General features: G+C 43.1%; 2 protein-coding genes across 2 annotated transcripts; both read right to left on the bottom strand.

Moving 5' to 3' along the window:
• Positions 1 to 5,496: 5,496 nt before the first annotated feature.
• On the bottom strand, positions 5,497 to 6,888 carry LOC122652619 (uncharacterized mitochondrial protein AtMg00810-like). The gene is made up of 3 exons (XM_043846409.1): positions 6,842 to 6,888; positions 6,527 to 6,759; positions 5,497 to 6,143 (listed from the first exon to the last, which is right to left on the bottom strand). Exons 1-3 carry the CDS (start codon positions 6,886 to 6,888, stop codon positions 5,497 to 5,499), a joined length of 927 nt encoding a protein of 308 aa, XP_043702344.1.
• Positions 6,889 to 18,996: 12,108 nt separating this feature from the next.
• LOC122652600 lies at positions 18,997 to 20,067 on the bottom strand. The gene has a single exon (XM_043846387.1). The coding sequence runs from the start codon at positions 20,065 to 20,067 to the stop codon at positions 18,997 to 18,999; it is 1,071 nt and encodes a 356-aa protein (XP_043702322.1).
• Between the last annotated feature and the right edge of the window lie 225 nt (positions 20,068 to 20,292).

Genomic DNA, 20,292 nt, shown 5'->3' with positions numbered 1-20,292 from the left:
ATTAAAAAATGATTGAAACAAATAATACATGGGAGGACTTAACCCGCCTTACCCCAAATCCAAAATGAGAAATCTCTCTAACACACACAAACATTAAAATCTAAAAATTGGGAGACCGGCTTTATTCTCCCGAATAATACAACTAAGTTCCCTAGGAACAATCTGACTTGCAAGAAAAAAAAGTATTACCAATAGATTCATAGGCTAAATTTATAAGCCAGTCTGCCACTCGATTACTTTCTCGAAACGCGAAAGAGATATTTACCCCAATCGAATCGCATAGCGAGAGAACTTTCTGAAAATAATACCAATAATTCCACAACTTACAAGATCTTCTTTACCATTATTGGCTTTAGAAAATGCCAACAGCACTCTAATTGCATGTTCGTACAAGGATACACACCTCTCTATGTGCTCTCTCAGTCCCCTAAAGTCCTTTGTATTTTTGCAAAAGCAATTTAGTATCAACATTTGATTCCCCTTCTATAGTTCTTGGGGAAGGCCAGACACTCATGGGTTAAAGTTTGAAAACTTAACAAAAGTTTAAAAATCTAAAATTCTCTAATCCACCTCTCATCTAAATTTAAATAATCATCTAACCATACCCAATTGAAAAAGATCGAAAAAGAAATTTAATGTGGATATGCTACAAGACTTGGAATTCACATTAAACACACACAATTATATTATATTATCATCTTTGATTATTAGTAGTTTACCCATAATTTTTATATAAAGATAAGAAGGTGCTATCAAAAGGACCGAAATTTGCGCTACATTGGTTAGGATGTAAGACTTGCAACAGCTAGCCTGATTGAAGTTGGAGCTTCTTGTTTGGATGATTATTCCAATATAAATCCTTATGAAACACAACAAGTTTAATTAGGGCTTAATGCATGTCATCTATATATGAAAGATCTAAGTAACTACTTCTCTTGACCCAATCCCTTAATCTTAATTAAACACGTCGGGCCGACAAGGTATTAATCATCCCATAATTTCATGAGATTAAAGATAAGAAGCTGTTGTTGTTGGACTATCTTGCTCTTGGTTTTGAAATGGACAAAGTTTGGTATGAAGGTTTTTGAACCTTAGTAGGGTCCATGAAAGGTAGTAATAGTAGATATTGGTCTTATTACATTTGGACTTTCTATACAAGAAATAATGGAAGAATTAATGGGATTCATGAAGGGTTCAAGGCCATTTTAGGTGGGCTTGCAATAAGACATCATATTAGACAGAAAGAGGGCCCAAGCCTGTGGGTGGCACTGTGGTACAGTAGTACTACTTGACAAGAAATTAACTAAACACCACTACCTTTGTGATGATACTTGTATAAACATAGTTCAACCACCAAGTAGTGGCAAAATAAGTTATAGAGAAGTATGATTCTTCACTTCACTACACCGACAACCAATGGAGAGTCACTTTTTTGTTTTTGGGTGGAATAGCTACTCTTAAGATGGGATAGATAACCCACAAAAAAAAAAAAAAAAAAAAAAATTCCTAAAAAGAAATCACTCAAAACCATTGAAGTCTGAAGATGGGTCATGGCATCCCTATCTAAAATGTTAGTTGTTCCTCCAATTTGTAGATTGGAGCATTAAATATTACCACCCCAAAAAATATCGTGGCATTAAATAATTATTATTATGTGTCTACTTTCAACCTTGAGAAGATGCCATTATCTTGTGATTTCACTATCTTTCTTTATTTCTTCTTTTTCTTGTTTTTTGGGTGAATATGATTTTCTCAGCTTTATTTCTTTGTGTCATCCTTGAAGGATGGGCTCCAATATTTATTTGGGAAGCCGTTTTCTGCAGGGATGCACGGGCCATGTCGCACGCGCCAGCCAATGAAAGTGTATGTGACAGCACAATGGGTGGTGAAATTCTCATCATTGTTTGCTACTGGTTATACTTTAGGGACGCTCCCACTGTTGTGAGGATGGTGGTGCGATTAGGTGTGCATTTCTTTTAATAAATTGTGATGGAGATGGAGGAGCTGCACCACTATGGTTCATTCATTCAGACACTCCCTAATTTAATTATGAATTTTTAGCAAATGCCCCCCCCCTTCAATTGCCCATAAGTTAAAATGCATCCTTATTTTCCAAACTTTGTAACACTTTAATCCAATCCGTTAGTCTGGGACGTTATGTTCAAACATCTGCTTTTTTTTGTTCATGGTTAAACCATTCTACCCTTGATAGGGTAGAGTGACCAAGTTGCCATTTCTAACACATATTACTATTAGAGAGGTGCTAAGAGGGATTCGAGATCTGGGCTTGAGAATCTGATCTTGTGGGTGGGAAACTGGGTTAATGTTATTCTATTATCATACTCTGTTTTGCTCGATCCAGGTACTGATTCGGTCACTCATCGATTAACGCTCCTGACCCTAGATTTTAATCTATGATTTGTTTAATTTTCATTGTCTGATCTAGTTGCTAATATTTGGGTGAGCTTTGGAGATTATGAAGACCTCCTAAGAGAGGAACTCGATCTAGTTTTTGAGGGAATCTGATGTACAGATCTGCTAATATCTTAAATCACCCAATTTATGTCTACTCAGTAACTCAGATCTGCGGTCTTTTTTGTTTTATTATTTTAAATCTGGCCGTTGAAACTGATTCAGATTTTGTGGTTTAGCCGATCCTGTCTAGTGTGGTACTCAATCCAAGTTTCAGGTTATTCTGATTCTTTGATTTGATTTAATTTAAGAAAATATTTACTCGATTTCGTGCTTAGATTCTGAATTTTCTCATTTACTCTCAAACTTCTGATAGGAAAGTCCATCTATAACCACAATACTAAGAAATGTGGTAGATATTCATGGGATTGGAATCCAACATTTCATGGGTCTATCCGGGGGATTCTCTTGGGTCAAATCTATTTGTTACTACATGTATGGTAGCACATAGATACTATAGTCACAGCTCCTCTCTTAGTACATGGTTTCAGCGGCTAGAATGGTAGTCATGACGAGCATGGTGGTCGCTAAGAGAGAAGAGATAGTTAGAGTTTCATCCTAGCTTGCGTATTATTGGAGAAAAGGCTAGAAGAAGAAGGAAGGAGGAATAGAGAGGTTTATCATAGGAGCATTTTGGTCATTAGATTCCCTGAAACTAACTTCTAACATCCCAGACTAATATACTGGACTAGAGTGTTACAAAGTTTGGAAAGTATGGGTGCATTTGGAAATAATGAAAGTTTAGGAGTGCATTTGAACTTATGGACAATTTGAGGGGGACATTTGGAAAAAACCCTTTAATTATTTAATATTATTAGTTTTGGCTTTTGTGGTGAACATTTAATGTTACTAGTTTACATGATATTATTTAGCCGTTGATTGTCCTTAGGTAGGGATGCAAATGAATATTCATAAATCCGAATTCGGTTAGCATCTGTATCCGTTTAGAGATATCCGAAAAAGATTTAAATAATCCGAAAAAAATTTATCCGATCCAAATAGATATCCAACAATAATAAAAAAATTAAATAACTAATGATCTTGAGGGTTTTTGAAGATTCAACGTATAAGTTCTAAGGACTGACTGAGGTAATGAGAATCATGAGACTGACAACTAAGAGACATGGATTGAGAGTGAATCGTATTTGTTGGGTGAGGAAGGTCTCGATTACACAAGTTAGGGATGTAAATGAACTGTCAAAAATCTGAATTCGGTTCACATTCGTATCCGTTTAGGGATATTTGTATTCGATCATGAAATATCCGAATCTTATCACATTCGATTCGTATCCAAATTGTATTCAAGCCATTTACATCTCTATCCTTAGGATAACATATATTAAATTGTTTACAACTACAGATGAAGTTGGGCATTGTGTTCACATGGTTCACACTATATGTTATCAAGAATGGTAATTCCAAACACAAGTGTGCGGCACCTCGCCTAACTAGGCTGGGCTTTATAATACCCCTAGCCCAACCCTAGGTCCCCTTAACTCAGTGCAGGCCCAGTCCAAGGACTTCACTATATTCAATGCACTGGATTCATTGTTTTATCTGTTACTAATTGTACATGAAATCATAGACCTGTTGGTATGATTTGTGAATAGTTTACAAAAGCAATATTATTTATTAATAATTAGGATTTAAAAAAATATTTTTATGTCCAAACAATTATTCAGATTCTTTGTGTACGGCATTCCAATTAGGGCTGTAAACGGATCGGATTCGGATCGGATAGTGCTATATCCGCATCCGCATCCGATTAGTTATCGGACGGATTCGGATAGTGCTAAATGGATACGGATCGGATATTTTATCCGTTTACATGTAAATATAGCTTTTCGGATAGCTATAGCCTATCCGTATCCGCATTCGTTTAGCTTTCGGACGGATTCGGATAGTGCTAAACGGATACGGACACGGATACGGAAACGGATATCAACTATTCATTTACACCCCTAATTCCAATGGATTAAGGTAGTGACAATAATTAATTTCATGTCCATTGGTCTATTATGTTCTGTTGTAAAGTGACGGGACTTGACTATAAGAAAATCATTTCATTTAGAGGTTCAAGTGTTATATCTACTTAAGGTGTCTTTAAATGTAAATATCTTTACTTTAGACATAAAGATCTATTCATACAAGGAAACCTAAGAAGATTCACCTAATAGGATCCCATTTCTTGGCTTGTTTATCGAAATAGAAAATTGAAGAAGAAAAGTTACAAATAAAGGAGGGGAGAAGTGCTTCCTACAATTTTAGAAGCACTCTCTCTCTCTCTCCTGCATAAGTTATTGTTGGTCTCCTCTTCTCTCCCTGCGGATTGTGAATCTGCTTCAATATTTGTATTCCTTAGGGATGTGTTTTTGTAGGGTTTTGATAGGTGAGAATGTTGAAGTGAAAATACCCGATAATGTTCCCAAGAATTTCCAAAACAAAGCTTGTTTGGTTCATTGGAGAGGGATTTTATTAAAGTTGTATAATATGGAAATACTAAAGACAAGGATTTGAATGGAATAGGTTACCTTCTATTGATATGGAGGTGTCCATATATACAAGAGATACAAAATTCAAATACCCAACATAGTCCTAGGATCAAGCTATACAATGAATATACAATCAACATGATTCCTGAGATCAAGTTATTCTCAACTATCCTAGGCCTAGAATCAAGCTATACAATGAATATACAATCAATCATCCTAGTCAGCAGATTATGAAGACTCATACGGTAATACTCCCCCTCAAGTTGGAGCGTGTAGGTTACAAACGCCCAACTTGGAAGCAAGACTATTGAATTGTTCCCGGCCAAGTGATTTGGTAAAGAGATCGGCAATTTGGGCGGAGCTTGCAATTTTTGCCGGACGGAGAAAGCCTTATTGGAGTTTGTCACGAACAACATGGCAATCAATCTCGATATGCTTCGTACGTTCATGAAAAACGGGATTCGAGGCGATGTGAATGGCCGCCTGATTGTCATAGTATAATGGGATTGGTGAGGTAGGAACAATGCCCAAATCATGTAGTAGATATCCAGGTGAGTTCGTAGGTTGCAGCAGCCATGGCCCTATATTCTGCTTCCGCCAAACTACGTGAGACAGTGGTTTGTTTCTTGGTCTTCCAAGAGATTGGGCCGGATCCAAGAAATATGCAGTAGCCTGTCATGGATCGTCGGGTCATGGGGCAAGTTGCCCAGTCCGAGTCACAGTAACCACTAATATTGAGCTCGGTATTGGCTGAGAAAAAAATTCCCTGGCCTGGGGTGGCTTTCAAGAACCGCAGTAACCTGTGAGCGGCATCTAAATGGGGTTGCCGAGGAGCATGCATGAATTGGCTTAGAATATTGACAGTGTGAGTGATATCTGGTCTCGTTACTGTGAGATATATTAATCGTCCAACAAGCCTGCGATAAGAAGCAGGTTCAGTGAGGAGCTCTCCTTGGGAATCAGTGAGACGCAAGTTGAGCTCCATAGAGGTGTCAGCTGGCCGAGTTCCAGTGAAACCACTGTCTTGAAGGATGTCTAAGGCATATTTCCGCTGTGAGAGGTAAATCCCTTGGTGTGCTCTGGCAACTTCAATGCCCAAGAAGAATTTTAATGGGCCAAGGTCCTCGATGTGAAAATTGTTGAAGAGAAAGTTTTTCACTGTGTCGATCAAGGTGCTATCTGTGCCAGTGATGATAATGTCGTCTACGTAGAGCACAATGTAGACACTTTTGGTGTCTTGGTTCAAAATAAATAAGGATTAGTCTGCCTTTGATTGGGAGAATCCAAATGTGAGTAGAGCCATTGAAAATTTGGAGAACCATTGTCGAGACGCTTGTTTCAAGCCATATAGAGATTTTTGGAGCTTGCAAACAAGGGTCTCCCCCTTTCGATGATAGCCCGGGGGGGTGTCATATAGACATCTTCGTTGAGATCCCCATGTAGAAATGCATTATGAACGTCCATTTGGTGAAGGACCCATCTTTTCACAGCTGCTAAAGCAATGAGGGTGCGAACTGTTACTAGTTTTGCGACAGGTGCAAAGGTATCGGTGTAATCAATACCTTCCACTTGATTGTAACCCTTAGCCACTAAGCGAGCCTTATAGCGTTCGATTGAACCATCAGAACGCCGTTTGATTTTGTACACCCATTTTGATCCAATGGGTTTCTTGCCAGGCAGTAATGGGACTAGGGACCATGTCTGATTTTCAGAGAGAGCCAAAATTTCTGCCTTCATTGTTTCACGCCACTGCGGGTATTTCATTGCCTCAGTAAATGTAATAGGTTCTGTGGTACTAATCAAAGAGGAAAGGAAAGCAATATGTTTTGTGGAAAAATGATTGTATTGTAAGTAAGGATGAAGTGGATGAGAGGTACCTTGGACCGTTGTTGAAGACGGCAATTGCGAGTGTGTAAACGAGCATTGATAATCATTGAGGTGTTTGGGCTTGAGTCTAATCCATTGTGGTCTAGGATTTGTTGGTGCAAGTGGTGGTACGATTGGGGGTGGTGGTGGAGCAGGAGGTGGTGAAGGGTCGGTGGTGGGTGGTGGTGATGGTGGACTAGAAGGCGCAATGGGAGGTGGGACAGGTAGCTCGTTGGTTAATGGAGCTAGAGCCTCATCCTCCTCATTACCAATGGGTAGAAGAGGGTGCACCGATTGCTCGGTGGAATCTGAAATTTTTTCAAAAGGAAATACATGTTCATGAAATGTGACATCCCGAGAAATGATGTTTTTTCCTGTTTGAAGATCATAGACACGATACCCCTTTTGCTCGAATGGGTAACCGATAAAAACTCCCAGGGAGGCACGTTTATCAAACTTATGAGCAGGTGAAGTGTTTCTTGCGAAGCATAGGCACCCAAAAACCCTTAGGTTGGAAAAAAAAGGCCGTTTACCAAAAAGTAATTCATAAGGGTTTTTTCCTTGTAAAACAGAGGTGGGTAAATGGTTAATTAAATAGGTGGCTGTTAGGATGCAGTCACCCCAAAATTTAATAGGTAAATGGGCTTGGAAGCGCAAAGCACGAGCCACATTGAGAAGGTGGCGGTGCTTGCGTTCCGCCACACTATTTTGCTGTGGTGTGGCAACACAACTGTATTGGTGGAGAACCCCTAAGGTTTGTAGATGTTGAAATGTAGGGTGGTTTAAAAATTCTGTCCCTTGATCGGACCGAAAGATATTAATTTGGATGCCAAATTGTGTTGCAACTATTGAAAAAAAGATTGGATCAACAAAGGAACTTTAGATTTGTGCTGCATAAGATAAACCCAAGTTGTTCTAGAAAAATCATCCACAATGGTTAGAAAATAACGTGCCCCGGATAAGGTTGGAGTTCTATACGGTCCCCAACCGTCAAGATGTATCATATCAAAAATAGATGTAGTTGAAATAGAGCTATTTGGAAATGGTAAGCTTGTTTGTTTTGCCATAGGGCATACAATACATGAATAATCCTTATGAAAATTAATATCAGAGTCCAAATGTTTCAAAGAAGATAAAATGGATGAACCAGGGTGACCTAGGCGGCAGTGCCAAAGGTCCAATTTATTATGATTAGTAGTAGCGACAGATGGACTGTGAAGGTCCAGAAAGTAAAGATCTCCATGTCGTTTACCCCTCGCAATAATCGTCTTCGAACGTGGGTCCTGAAAAATGCAAGAAAGTTTGGAAATTAGTACTTCACAAGAAGTATTAGAAGTAAATTTAGGAATAGAAAGTAGATTGTAATTAAATGTTGGAACATATAGAACATTTTCAAGGGTAATCAACGGAGACAAACAAATAGTGCCAATTTTAACGACCAGTGTGTGAGTGCCGTTAGGCAAAGTAATAGGTAATGAATTAGGTGGGACTGAAACTTGTGAAAAGAGAGTCAAATTGGAACAAATGTGATCAGTAACCCCTGAATCGATGATCCATGGGGCGGTTCCAATTGAAGAATTAATGGAAATCTTACCTGCAACATTTCCCAGGGGATGGGAATTACCAACAGGGAGCAATGCTAGAAGTTGTTGAATCTGGTCAGCAGACAGCGTGGGCCCTGAGATTGAAGCAGGTGGTCTTGTTGTGCGAGTCGCGCCAGTGCACCTGGAAAACGCGTCTACCAGGGGAAGGTTGGCAACCACATATAAGCACAGAGTGCTATCCTCGACAGGCGATGTGGGACTAAATGATCGCGTTCCGCATGAGACAGCCCCGTACACCCCCCACGAGCGCTGGCTCTGATACCAATGCGAGTCGCGCCAGCGTACCTGGAAAACGCGTCTACCAGGGGAAGGTTGGCAACCACATATAAGCACAGAGTGCTATCCTCGACAGGCGATGTGGGACTAAATGATCTCGTTTAGCACGAGACAGTCCCGTACACCCCCCACGAGCGCTGGCTCTGATACCACATTCAGAGTTTTCTATTACTTGTGGAACTTGATTACAAACTGAGCAGACGGGCTGCTTAAATAGAAAATCAAAACGAATACAAACAAATAAGAACCAAGGTTACTACAGACCAACCACGGTTACTTTTGGACTTTACAAACCAACCACGGTTACTTTTGGACTTTACAAACCAACCATGGTTACTTTTGGACTTTACAAACCAACCACGGTTAACTTAACCAAACTATAGTTACTTTTTGACATTGACTGTTAACCACAGTTACTTTTTGACATTGGTTACAATAGGACAAATAAAAGACAACACTGAAAAGATGATAATGCCTACATTACAATGACATGCACTAATCTGTGTCGAAGTCGGTGTCACTGGTGTAAGGGATGAACATGTCTAGTGCGTGGTCCACTTCGAACTCCAGGTGTTCGCTCATGATGCGTTGGATGACTAGGTGCTGTAGCTCGCTGTTGACGTCCCAAGCTGTACGAGTGCTGCGGAGTAGGCAAGCCGGTAGGGTGACCGGGTCGACATGGTTATAGGAGCACATGGTGGTCATGAAGGTGTACCATCGTTCTTTGTGAGCTTCTGAATCATCACGATGAACAAAGAGATCTTCGGTACTGGTGCCATGGAGGAAGAAGGTCGGATCATAGGCAATGAGATTGTGATCTAGGATGGGGGGTGAGACCAGGTGATGGTGGATGAAATCAGGTGGTTGATGAAAAATATAGGTGACGAAGGGGTCGTCATCAAGAGCAGAGAGGGACTGAAGCCATTGAGGTATGGGAGCAAAGAGTCGGAGAAAACGGGCTAAACACTGGGATCTTTGGAGACGAAAGTAAACAGTGCCAGTAGGATTAGAGAAGATGGTGGAGACTTTACTAAGATAGTGATAGAGAGTATGACGGTTGAAGGTGAGAGCAACTGTGTGAACAGCAAGAAGGTGCCAGAAGAAAACGACACATTCTTTATCAAAGAGGGCCGGGTTGATGGTGAAAGGAGTAAGGAAAGGGAAATCTGGATGATAGACTACCCAATCATACTGAAGGCCATTATGATGGACCATGGAGATAAGGACGGACTGATAGGTAGAGATACTATTGGTCCTGAGGGTACGAAGGAAAATATTACTGAAGAGGGATGCTGGGAGAGCCGGTAAGAGGTCAAAGAGTAGATCAGGTGAATCAGGTTGTGGTGGAGCTGAGGATGATGAGGAGGAAGCTCCAGGAGTAAGGGGCATACAAAGGGCAGGGATGGAAGAAGATAATGGTAAATTCTTCGTGGTCCTAGAGAGGAAATCTGCCAGGACATTATCTTTGCCTTTGATGTGACGAACCTTGAAAGACCACTGTGAGAACCACTGCGCCCATCGTAGCAGCTGAGATTCAGGGAGCTGCTTCTGCTTGAATTGTAACATCTTTGGGAAAGCTGTCATATCCATTTCGATCTGGAATGTATGGCCAATAAGAAAGAACTGAAAAATTTTCAATTCCATGACGGACTGCAAGAATCTCTTTGAATGTGGAGTGGTAGTGTTGTTCGGATGATTTGAATGCCACTACGGTATCCGCATATACGTTGTATCTTGTCTGGGGATTCTTCAAGTGGAACCGCACCCCATTGGGTATCATTGGCATCAGACTGTAGAATACAAAGTCCTGTAGATGGGATCTGTAGAGTTGGCAAGGACTGGGCCAGGGCTTTCAGATCTTTGACCGCCTGGGTATGAACAGAGGACCAGGGAGGTGCATCCTTTCTGAGGAGTCGGTGAAGATGATTTGTGAATCGGACCTGGTGTGGTAAGAACTCGGTCATGTAATTGATGATGCCGAGGAATTGCTACAACTCTTGCCGAGTGAAGGGGCCATCTGGGAATTCGAGGAGGGAGCGACCAATGTGTGGCTGGAGCTGGAATTGTCCTTTGGATATAGTAACACCGAGAAAGTTAATAGTATCGACTGCAACTTCCATCTTTGTGGGTGAGAGCATTATTCCATGGGCTATGGTGATGTCCAAGAACTGCTGGAGTAGAAGAGCATGATCTTCCTCTGTATTGGAAAAGAGGAGTATGTCGTCTATATAGATCAAAGCATGTTCTTGTATGGGAGTATAGACCTATAGCATAGCTTGTTCAAACAGGGAAGGAGCCACCTTGAGACCAAAGGGGAGAACTGTCCACTGGAAGTGTCCATCGGGAATGCAGAATCCGGTTTTGGACCTGTCATCTGGATGAATTCCAAGCTGCCAAAATCCTGCTTTGAGATCAAACTTGCTGAATATCTTCGCCTTGGAAAGTTGGAGTAGAAGGGCAGGCCTTGTAGGTAATGGGAATTTGTCATCAGCCAGAAATGCATTGAGGGGCTGATAGTTAATTACAAGTCTGAGTTTGCCACGCTTCTGTTCAGCTCTTTTGTTCACATAGAAGGCTTCACAAGCCCAAAGGGAAGATGTCTTCTCTATGAGGCCTTGAGCTTCTAGGAGGGCAACCTCTTGGCGTGCACTGGTAAGGTGTCCAGGTCGTGATGCCCTTATTGGTTTTGACATCCTTTGTCAGTTACCCCACCTCCGATGGAGTATACATGGTCTCAGCTACAAAAAGCAATCCATCCCTTGGACAACTATTCCTAATTTGCTACTAATCACTCCTATTGCAGATATTAAAGAACAATTGCTCCTCCGTTGCAGTGCTGAAAATCATGCAGACTTTCTCACCAAATGTGATCATCCCCTCTGGCAGAACCCAAAGTTCTTCATCCGTCTCCCTTTCAAAAAGAATGAAGATGCATATCCTACCAAAGCCAGTCACTCTGGTATGAAGCAGTTTGGTTAAGTTAACCGTGGTTGGTTGTAAAGTCCAAAAGTAACCATGGTTGGTTGGTAAAGTCCAAAAGTAGCCGTGGTTGGTTTGTAAAGTCCAAAAGTAACCGTGGTTGGTCTGTAGTAACCTTGGTTCTTATTTGTTTGTATTCGTTTTGATTTTCTATTTAAGCAGCCCGTCTGCTCAGTTTGTAATCAAGTTCCGCAAGTAATAGAAAACTCTGAATATGGTATCAGAGCCTTGTGAGTAAAACCTTCCTGCCTTCTGTTCGACGGAGCTCTGCTCCCTGGCCTTTTGTCTGAGATGATGATGTTTTATATTTTGCAGCCTAGGTATGCTCTGCAGTTGCCATCTTCGACGGATCCTCTGCATCAGAAATAGGTGTGTGTGGTGTACTATTGTCTTCTTCTCCGGCCAGGTTGGTAACGTCCCTTGAGTAAGGTGTGGGTCTACAGGTAGAGACCACTCTAAATCCCGGCACACTCGGGTTACCTCCGGTCTGGTCAGAGAAAGACACTGTTCATCATCCACTATATTTATTGTTCCCATCTCATGACAGATAAAAGGTCTGGTGCATCTCTGAAGGACGGAAGACATCTCTCCTTCTATCATGAGTTTACAACCTCCCACTACTACTCCCGTGACCCTTAAAACATCTCATGCCTCTAAGGTAGACTACTTATATGAACTAAATTATACCCCGGCTGAACAACAAATTCACCCAACCAACTTTCCCATCATAAACCCTTATGATGTTTTCCCCCAGTCTTCTACCTCAGTTACCAGGAAGATCAGGACGATCATATCTCCTAAAAGGACTCAAGGTCTAAAGGAGTACGTCCAGGCTCCTCCTTTCTCTCAGAATTAGGTCACTGCTAGTGGCAAAGAGCAATATTTTCCTGTGCACATCAGTCTTGAGTTGATCAAGCAATGGTCCCAGCTCGGTTACACCCATCTCCACCTTGGTGCTGTCAAGGTTGCCATTACCTTCCATGGCCGAAAGGGTCTCCCGGTTGCCATGCGCCTTAATCTTCTGGACACCAGATTCTGGAATTTCCCACATGCAACCATTACAGACGTTCAGACCACTCTGAACGATGGCACTGTCTTCTATATGGTGTACCCTAACTACAATATTTCTCTGCAAGATCTGAACCTGCCTGATGCTTGGCAGTTTCTGATTCAGTTGACAGGTGCGCCTCAGAAAGAGACAGCGATTGCAGCCACTCTCCACTACCAGATCTATTACAGACTCCAAAATCATGCCATGAACCTTAATACTGGATTCTTCAGTAATGATGTAGCCTTGTTCGTCCAGATCGGCGAGGATCGGATCCCTACTATTACTCATATCGCTCGACAGATCGACAGAGTAGCCCTGCTCAAACTCATTCCTGAGTCATGGATCACGGCTTACGAGTCTACTCATAACATCCCAGCTGCTACTCCGCCTCTGACGGCCACAAACCCTGTCTATAAGCCTCTTGAAGATGGCCGCACACTTGTCACATATCCAAAGCCAGCTAACATGTGTACCATGATTCCTTCGGCATCCCCAGTATGGTTGGACGACGTCGATGATCTTGAAGAAGATCCTCAACCTCCTCCATCTCAAAAGCCAAAGAAGAAAAAGTGTCAGCCAGACCCTCTATGGCTCCGCTATCAGGCTGGCTGTCCAAACGTTGGACCTCTTGGAGAAGACCGTGGCAGATATCAGTTTATTGTGGATTATGGCAATAGCAAACCCTGTTCTTTAGGTTGCTGTTCTCCGCCACCACCTCCTTTTCCTCCCCTGGTCACGCCCTACTGCAGACCAGATTTACCTCCTGCTCCGCCTTCTCCTCCAATGGCTCCTCCGTTGATGTTGTGGCAGACACAGATCCAGCAGCCCATCCCTTGTTTTATGGCTTCTAGTTCGGAAGGGATCAGCAGGAATTTCCCTCCTACTGCTGACTATGAAGATGCTGATCGCCGCCGCCACAAGTGGAAAGTCACTCCTCCTAATGTCCTTGACAATATGGGACAGATGGCTACCAACTCCTTAGTTGAAGCACAGCTGAACTGGCAAGCAGAAAACGCTATAGTCCAGAACCAGTATCTGAACAAGCTTCTTTCCTATCAAGAGCACCATACACTTGCTCTCCGGCAGAATGAATCTGACATCCGTTACCTCAAAACACGGATTGAATCCCTCCACCAAGAGCTAATGACTATAGCTATGACGGTGAAAGATTCCTCATATGCCTCCTTTCTAATCTCTGGCCGAGAAAAGGAAAAGAAACTGTTGGAAGAACAGCTCAGAATGGCTCAGACTCAACCTTTTCCGTCAAGCCCTACTTTCTTCCTTGACTCCTTCTCAACCCCTGTGTACCATGAGCAGTCAGCCCCACATAGCTTCCCAACGGCTATGTTCAAGGAGTTACAGGACCAACAGAGACATCTAGCTACCCTCAAAGCCAAATCTTCAAAACCGAAGTGATCCCATACATCTTACCCTGTCTCTTCACAACTTATTTTTTAACCCACTCCTATTTCCCTGCAAAAACCCATGGTTCAACCTACTTTCCAACCTTTACCTGACCAGCAGACAAGCTCCTCTAGTTTTGTTCCTTGGGTTCCTCCCAGATCAAAACCAGATACCCCTGATTCAGCTTGTCCTATTATCCTTTTCTCGAAAAATACTAATACCCTTAGTACTTTCCTCACTCAGCTGACCCTGACTCAACCTAGATCCATACCTGTTTTATCTATGTCCAAAGTTGCCTCTGTTACCTCCTTCTCGGACTCCGACTCTTTCAGTTCTTAGAGTCCTTTACCTGCCTACCAAACCAATCCCCCAGATACCTCCCAGGCTCCAACTGAACCTATTATCCATAGCAGCGACAGTGAGGTTGATACTGCACCACAGCAGCAGCGACAACCCAGAGCCGCCCCTGTTCCTCCTCATATTCCCCCTCAGGCACCTAATCCTAGTCCTTTTGCCAACCAGGACCCTAAACAGCTATTCACCTTTGATGGTCTACCATTTCATAAATGGCCTGAGCGGATTTCAGAGTTTCATGCCTGGCTTACTGCAGAAATGTTAGTTGCTGGAGCCACAGACGACACTGTCATTACCAAGTTCTTGGCCCGTACCCATGGAACCCTTAGAGAATGGTTCATGGCCCTTGGTGGTTATCGGCAACTCCAGTGGACTCAGATTCCTATTGATGTCTTCATCGCACAATTGTACAATGAGATGATTGGACCCATTGAGAACAACAGAATCAAGGCCCGAGAGGAGTACTTCCAGATGAAGTGTTGCTCCTTTCAGAAGGATGATCTTGCTAAGCACTATACCCGCATGTTGGACCGTTTTTACATCCTTGGAGGATTGGATGACCCAAATATGAAACAAGTGTTCCTCAATTCTTTCCCAGAACCTTTGGGGAAAGAGGCCGTAAAGTCTTTGCAACATTTTGGCCTCCAAATTGATCAAGCTCCTATCGGTCGTCTCTACCAAGAGATCCTTAGTGCTCTGCAGAAGTTATGTGATCAGCAGCTATTCTTCAAGCAATGGGAAAAGACCACTCATAAGCTCACAGATGCTTGTGACACATCCCATCTTAAGATCAAGTGCAAAGACAAAGACTGTTCTTGTCCCTCTAAGAAGAAGTCCCACTTCTCCAAGATCAGTACCCATCCAGAGAAGAATCACAAGAAAAATGGGAATCACAGATTTCATCGGTTCAAACGTAAGCATCAACAAAGGTCTTAGCAGCAGCCCTATAAATTCTTCAAACGAAAGAAATTTCGGCAGAAGACCTCTACCAGATGCTATGCATGTGGAAAAATTGGCCATTTTGCTCACAATTGCCCTGACAAGGCCAAGCAAGCTAAATTGATGCATATGCTCACCCCCTTTTCCATCACTGATGATCCAGATGCAGATGTTGAATCCCTTTACTCTGTCGATGATGATTTCTCCCCCGATTTACTGTTTGTCCTTGAAAATTGGGAAGACGAAGACTTGGATACCTCCTCACCCGAATCCGAGTCCGATGGATTTGACCCCATCTACCCGATGGCCTCTCCTTTGTCCTCTCCTAACCCTCCTAAGTCACCAGCTTTTGCTATCACCAAGACCCCACTTCCTCAAGCTAGTCTCTCCATCTCTCCTACCACATGGGACCGCCCTATCAAAGTCATTGGCTACTTTGACACAGGTTGTTCCACAACCATATTGGCTCCCCATGTCCTTCCTTCTGACTGTTGGAAACCACACAAGCAGTTCTTCACTGTAGTCGATGGTCAAACCTTTTCGGTCAACCTCATCTCCAAACACCCTATCCGTTTTCAAATATTCCCCTCTCTTACCTTGTGTCATACAGTTCTAGGATCTTCACTTCCAGGTCGTGATGCCCTTACTGGTTTTGACATCCTTTATCAGCTACCCCACCTCCGATGGAGTATACATGGTCTCAGCTACAAAAAGAAATTCATCCCTTGGACAACTATTCCTAATTTGCTACTAATCACTCCTATTGCAGATATTAAAGAACAATTGCTCCTCCGTTGCAGTGCTGAAAATCATTCAGACTTTCTCACCAAATGTGATCATCCCCTCTGGCAGAACCCAAAGTTCTTCATCCGTCTCCCTTTCAAAAAGAATGAAGATGCAAATCCTACCAAAGCCAGTCACTCTGGTATGAAGCCTGAACACCTTACTAGTGCATGCCAAGAGGTTGCCCTTCTGGAAGCTCAAGGCCTCATAGAGAAGACATCTTCCTCTTGGGCTTGTGAAGCCTTCTATGTGAACAAAAGAGCTGAACAGAAGCGTGGCAAACTCAGACTTGTAATTAACTATCAGCCCCTCAATGCATTTCTGGCTGATGACAAATTCCCATTACCTACAAGGCCTGCCCTTCTACTCCAACTTTCCAAGGCGAAGATATTCAGCAAGTTTGATCTCAAAGCAGGATTTTGGCAGCTCGGAATTCATCCAGATGACAGGTCTAAAACTAGATTCTGCATTCCCGGTGGACACTTCCAGTGGACAGTTCTCCCCTTTGGTCTCAAGGTGACTCCTTCCCTATTTCAACAAGCTATGCTATAGGTCTATGCTCCCATACAAGAACATGCTTTGATCTATATAGACGACATACTCCTCTTTTCCAATACAGAGGAAGATCATGCTCTTCTACTCCAACAATTCTTGGACATCACCATAGCCCATGGAATAATGCTCTCACCCACAAAGATGGAAGTTGCAGTCGACACTATTGACTTTCTCGGTGTTACTATATCCAAAGGATAATTCCAGCTCCAGCCACATATTGGTCGCTCCCTCCTCGAATTCTCCGATGCCCCCTTCACTCGGCAAGAGTTACAGCAGTTCCTCGGCATCATCAATTACATGACCGAGTTCTTACCACACCAGGTCCGATTCACAAATCATCTTCACCGACTCCTCAGAAAGGATGCACCTCCCTGGTCCTCTGTTCATACCCAGGCGGTCAAAGATCTGAAAGCCCTGGCCCAGTCCTTGCCAACTCTACAGATCCCATCTACAGGACTTTGTATTCTACAGTCTGATGCCAGTGATACCCAATGGGGTGCGGTTCTACTTGAAGAATCCCCAGACAAGATACGACATATATATGGATACCGTAGTGGCATGTTCAAATCATCTGAACAACACTACCACTCCACATTCAAAGAGATTCTTGCAGTCTGTCGTGGAATTGAAAAATTTCAGTTCTTTCTTATTGGCCATACATTCCAGATCGAAATGGATATGACAGCTTTCCCAAAGATGTTACAATTCAAGCAGAAGCAGCTCCCTGAATCTCAGCTGCTACGATGGGCGCAGTGGTTCTCACAGTGGTCTTTCAAGGTTCGTCACATCAAAGGCAAAGATAATGTCCTGGCAGATTTCCTCTCTAGGACCACGAAGAATTTACCATTATCTTCTTCCATCCCTGCCCTTTGTATACCCCTTACTCCTGGAGCTTCCTCCTCATCATCCTCAACTCCACCACAACCTGATCCACCTGATCCACTCCTTGACCTCTTATCGGCTCTCCCAGCATCCCTCTTCAGTAATATTTCCCTTCGTACCCTCAGGACCAATAGTATCTCTACCTATCAGTCCGTCCTTATCTCCATGGTCCATCATAATGGCCTTCAGTATGATTGGGTAGTCTGTCATCCAGATTTTCCTTTCCTTACTCCTTTCACCATCAACCCGACCCTCTTTGATAAAGAATGTGTCGTTTTCTTCTGGCACCTTCTTACTGTTCACACAGTTGCTCTCACCTTCAACCGTCATACCCTCTATCACTATCTCAGTATAGTCTCCACCATCTTCTCTAATCCTACTGGCACTGTTTACTTTTGTCTCCAAAGACCCCAGTGTTTAGCCCATTTTCTCTGACTCTTTGCTCCCATACCTTAATGGCTTCAGTCCCTCTCTGCTCTTGATGACGACCCCTTCGTCACCTATATTTTCCATCGACCACCTGATTTCATCCACCATCACCTGGTCTCACCCCCCATCCTAGATCACAATCTCATTGCCTATGATCCGACCTTCTTCCTCCATGGCACCAGTACCGAAGATCTCTTTGTTCATCGTGATGATTCAGAAGCTCACAAAGAACGATGGTACACCTTCATGACCACCATGTGCTCCTACAACCATGTCGACCCGGCCACCCTATCAGCTTGCCTACTCTGCAGCACTCGTACAGCTTGGACATCAACAGCGAGCTATAGCACCCAATCATCCAGCGCATCATGAGCGAACACCTGGAGTTCGAAGTGGACCACGCACTGGACATGTTCATCCCTTACACCAGTGACACCGACTTTGACACAGATTAGTGCATGTCATTGTAATGTAGTCATTATCATCTTTTCAGTGTTGTCTTTTATTTGTCCTATTGTAACCAATGTCAAAAAGTAACTATGGTTAACAGTCAATGTCAAAAAGTAACTATAGTTTGGTTAAGTTAACCGTGGTTGGTTTGTAAAGTCCAAAAGTAACCATGGTTGGTTTGTAAAGTCCAAAAGTAACCGTGGTTGGTTTGTAAAGTCCAAAAGTAACCGTGGTTGGTTTGTAGTAACCTTGGTTCTTGTTTGTTTGTATTCGTTTTGATTTTCTATTTAAGCAGCCCGTCTGCTCAGTTTGTAATCAAGTTCCGCAAGTAATAGAAAACTCTGAATATGTATGCGAGTCGCGCCAGCGTACCTGGAAAATGCGTCTACCAGGGGAAGGTTGGCAACCACATATAAACACAGAGTGCTATCCTCGACAGGCGATGTGGGACTAAATGATCTCATTCCGCACGAGACAGCCCCGTACACCCCCCACGAGCGCTGGCTCTGATACCAATGCGAGTCGCGCCAGCGCACCTGGAAAATGCGTCTACCAGGGGAAGGTTGGCAACCACATATAAGCACAGAGTGCTATCCTCGACAGGCGATGTGGGACTAAATTGTGAGGCAGTATTGCCGCGAGGTGTGAAAGTGCCCTTAGAATTATTTCGCGGGTTCTTGTTGTCCGGGAAGCCATGCTTTTTGAAGCATCGGGCCTCGGAGTGGCCATCTTTGCCATAAAAAACACCGTGATAAAAGGGTTTTGGGCGCTGTCCAGGTACTTTGGAATGGTCTAGTGCCATGGCGGCATGGTCAATTGGTGGTGTTTGTGAAGAATGAAGCGAATGTTGACGTTCCTCTTGCAAGAGAAGGGAATAAGCCCTGGAAATGGATGGCAAGGGATCCATTAGGAGGATCTGGCTACTGACAGCAGTATAAGAGTCGTGAAGACCTTGGAGAAAATCCATCAATATATCGGAGTCATAATACCCCTGAATGGTGGTGGCCGAGCCACAAGTGCCGGCAGGCAAAGTGCGATATGAGGAGAGTTCATCGCACAAGCCCGTCAACTTGGTGTAGTATGCCAAAATCGATTCAAGACCTTGTTGTAAGGTTGCAATAGAGCGACGGATTTTGAATATCCGTGGTGCATTTTGCTGTGAAAAGCGGGTGTGCAAGTCAAGCCAGGCATCTCTGGCAGAGTCGATCCAAAGTATGCTGTGAGCTATGGTGGGTATAATGGAATGGACAATCCAAGAACGCACCATGCTATTGCAGCGTATCCAATGGGGTAGATCGGTTGAAGTGGAATCTGGTTTGAGCAAAGATCTGTCGATGAACTGCAACTTGTTCTTTGCTTCAAGGGCCATTAACATGGCGCGATGCCAGGTCGGAAAGTTGTCCCCATTGAGAAGGGGGGTAACAAGAGGTGTGCTTGGCTGGTCGGATGCATGGAGAAAGTATGGAGAGTGAAGGAGAATGGCCAGTTTGAGGGAAGGAGCAGCTTCAGTTTGGGCATTTTCGTTAGCCATGGTTGGAGGAAAATGAAGATTGAAAGTGGATATTGGAAATGAAGTTTTGGAAATTGGCAGAGAGCAATACGTGGAGATTGAAAAAGGAAATTGAAAATGGAAATTTGAAAAAGGAAATTGAAAACTGAAAATGGGGAATGGGAAGATCGTGGTTAGGCTGATACCCATTTTAAAGTTGTATAATATGGAAATACTAAAGACAAGGATTTGAATGGAATAGATTAC

The sequence above is a fragment of the Telopea speciosissima genome, chromosome 1, assembly GCF_018873765.1.
Source record: "Telopea speciosissima isolate NSW1024214 ecotype Mountain lineage chromosome 1, Tspe_v1, whole genome shotgun sequence".
Taxonomy (NCBI): domain Eukaryota; kingdom Viridiplantae; phylum Streptophyta; class Magnoliopsida; order Proteales; family Proteaceae; genus Telopea; species Telopea speciosissima.
This window is presented reverse-complemented; position numbering and strand designations above follow the sequence as displayed.

Excerpts from the sequence above, each read along its gene's own strand:
- LOC122652600 (XM_043846387.1), bottom strand. The coding sequence starts at position 20,067 with ATGGCTAACGAAAATGCCCAAACTGAAGCTGCTCCTTCCCTCAAACTG.
- LOC122652619 (XM_043846409.1), bottom strand. The coding sequence starts at position 6,888 with ATGCTCGTTTACACACTCGCAATTGCCGTCTTCAACAACGGTCCAAG. Across the intron at positions 6,760-6,841 it reads GTCTTCAACAACGGTCCAAG|TACCACAGAACCTATTACAT; the intron begins GTACCTCTCATC and ends CTCTTTGATTAG. Across the intron at positions 6,144-6,526 it reads GGGTTACAATCAAGTGGAAG|ATAGCACCTTGATCGACACA; the intron begins GTATTGATTACA and ends TCACTGGCACAG.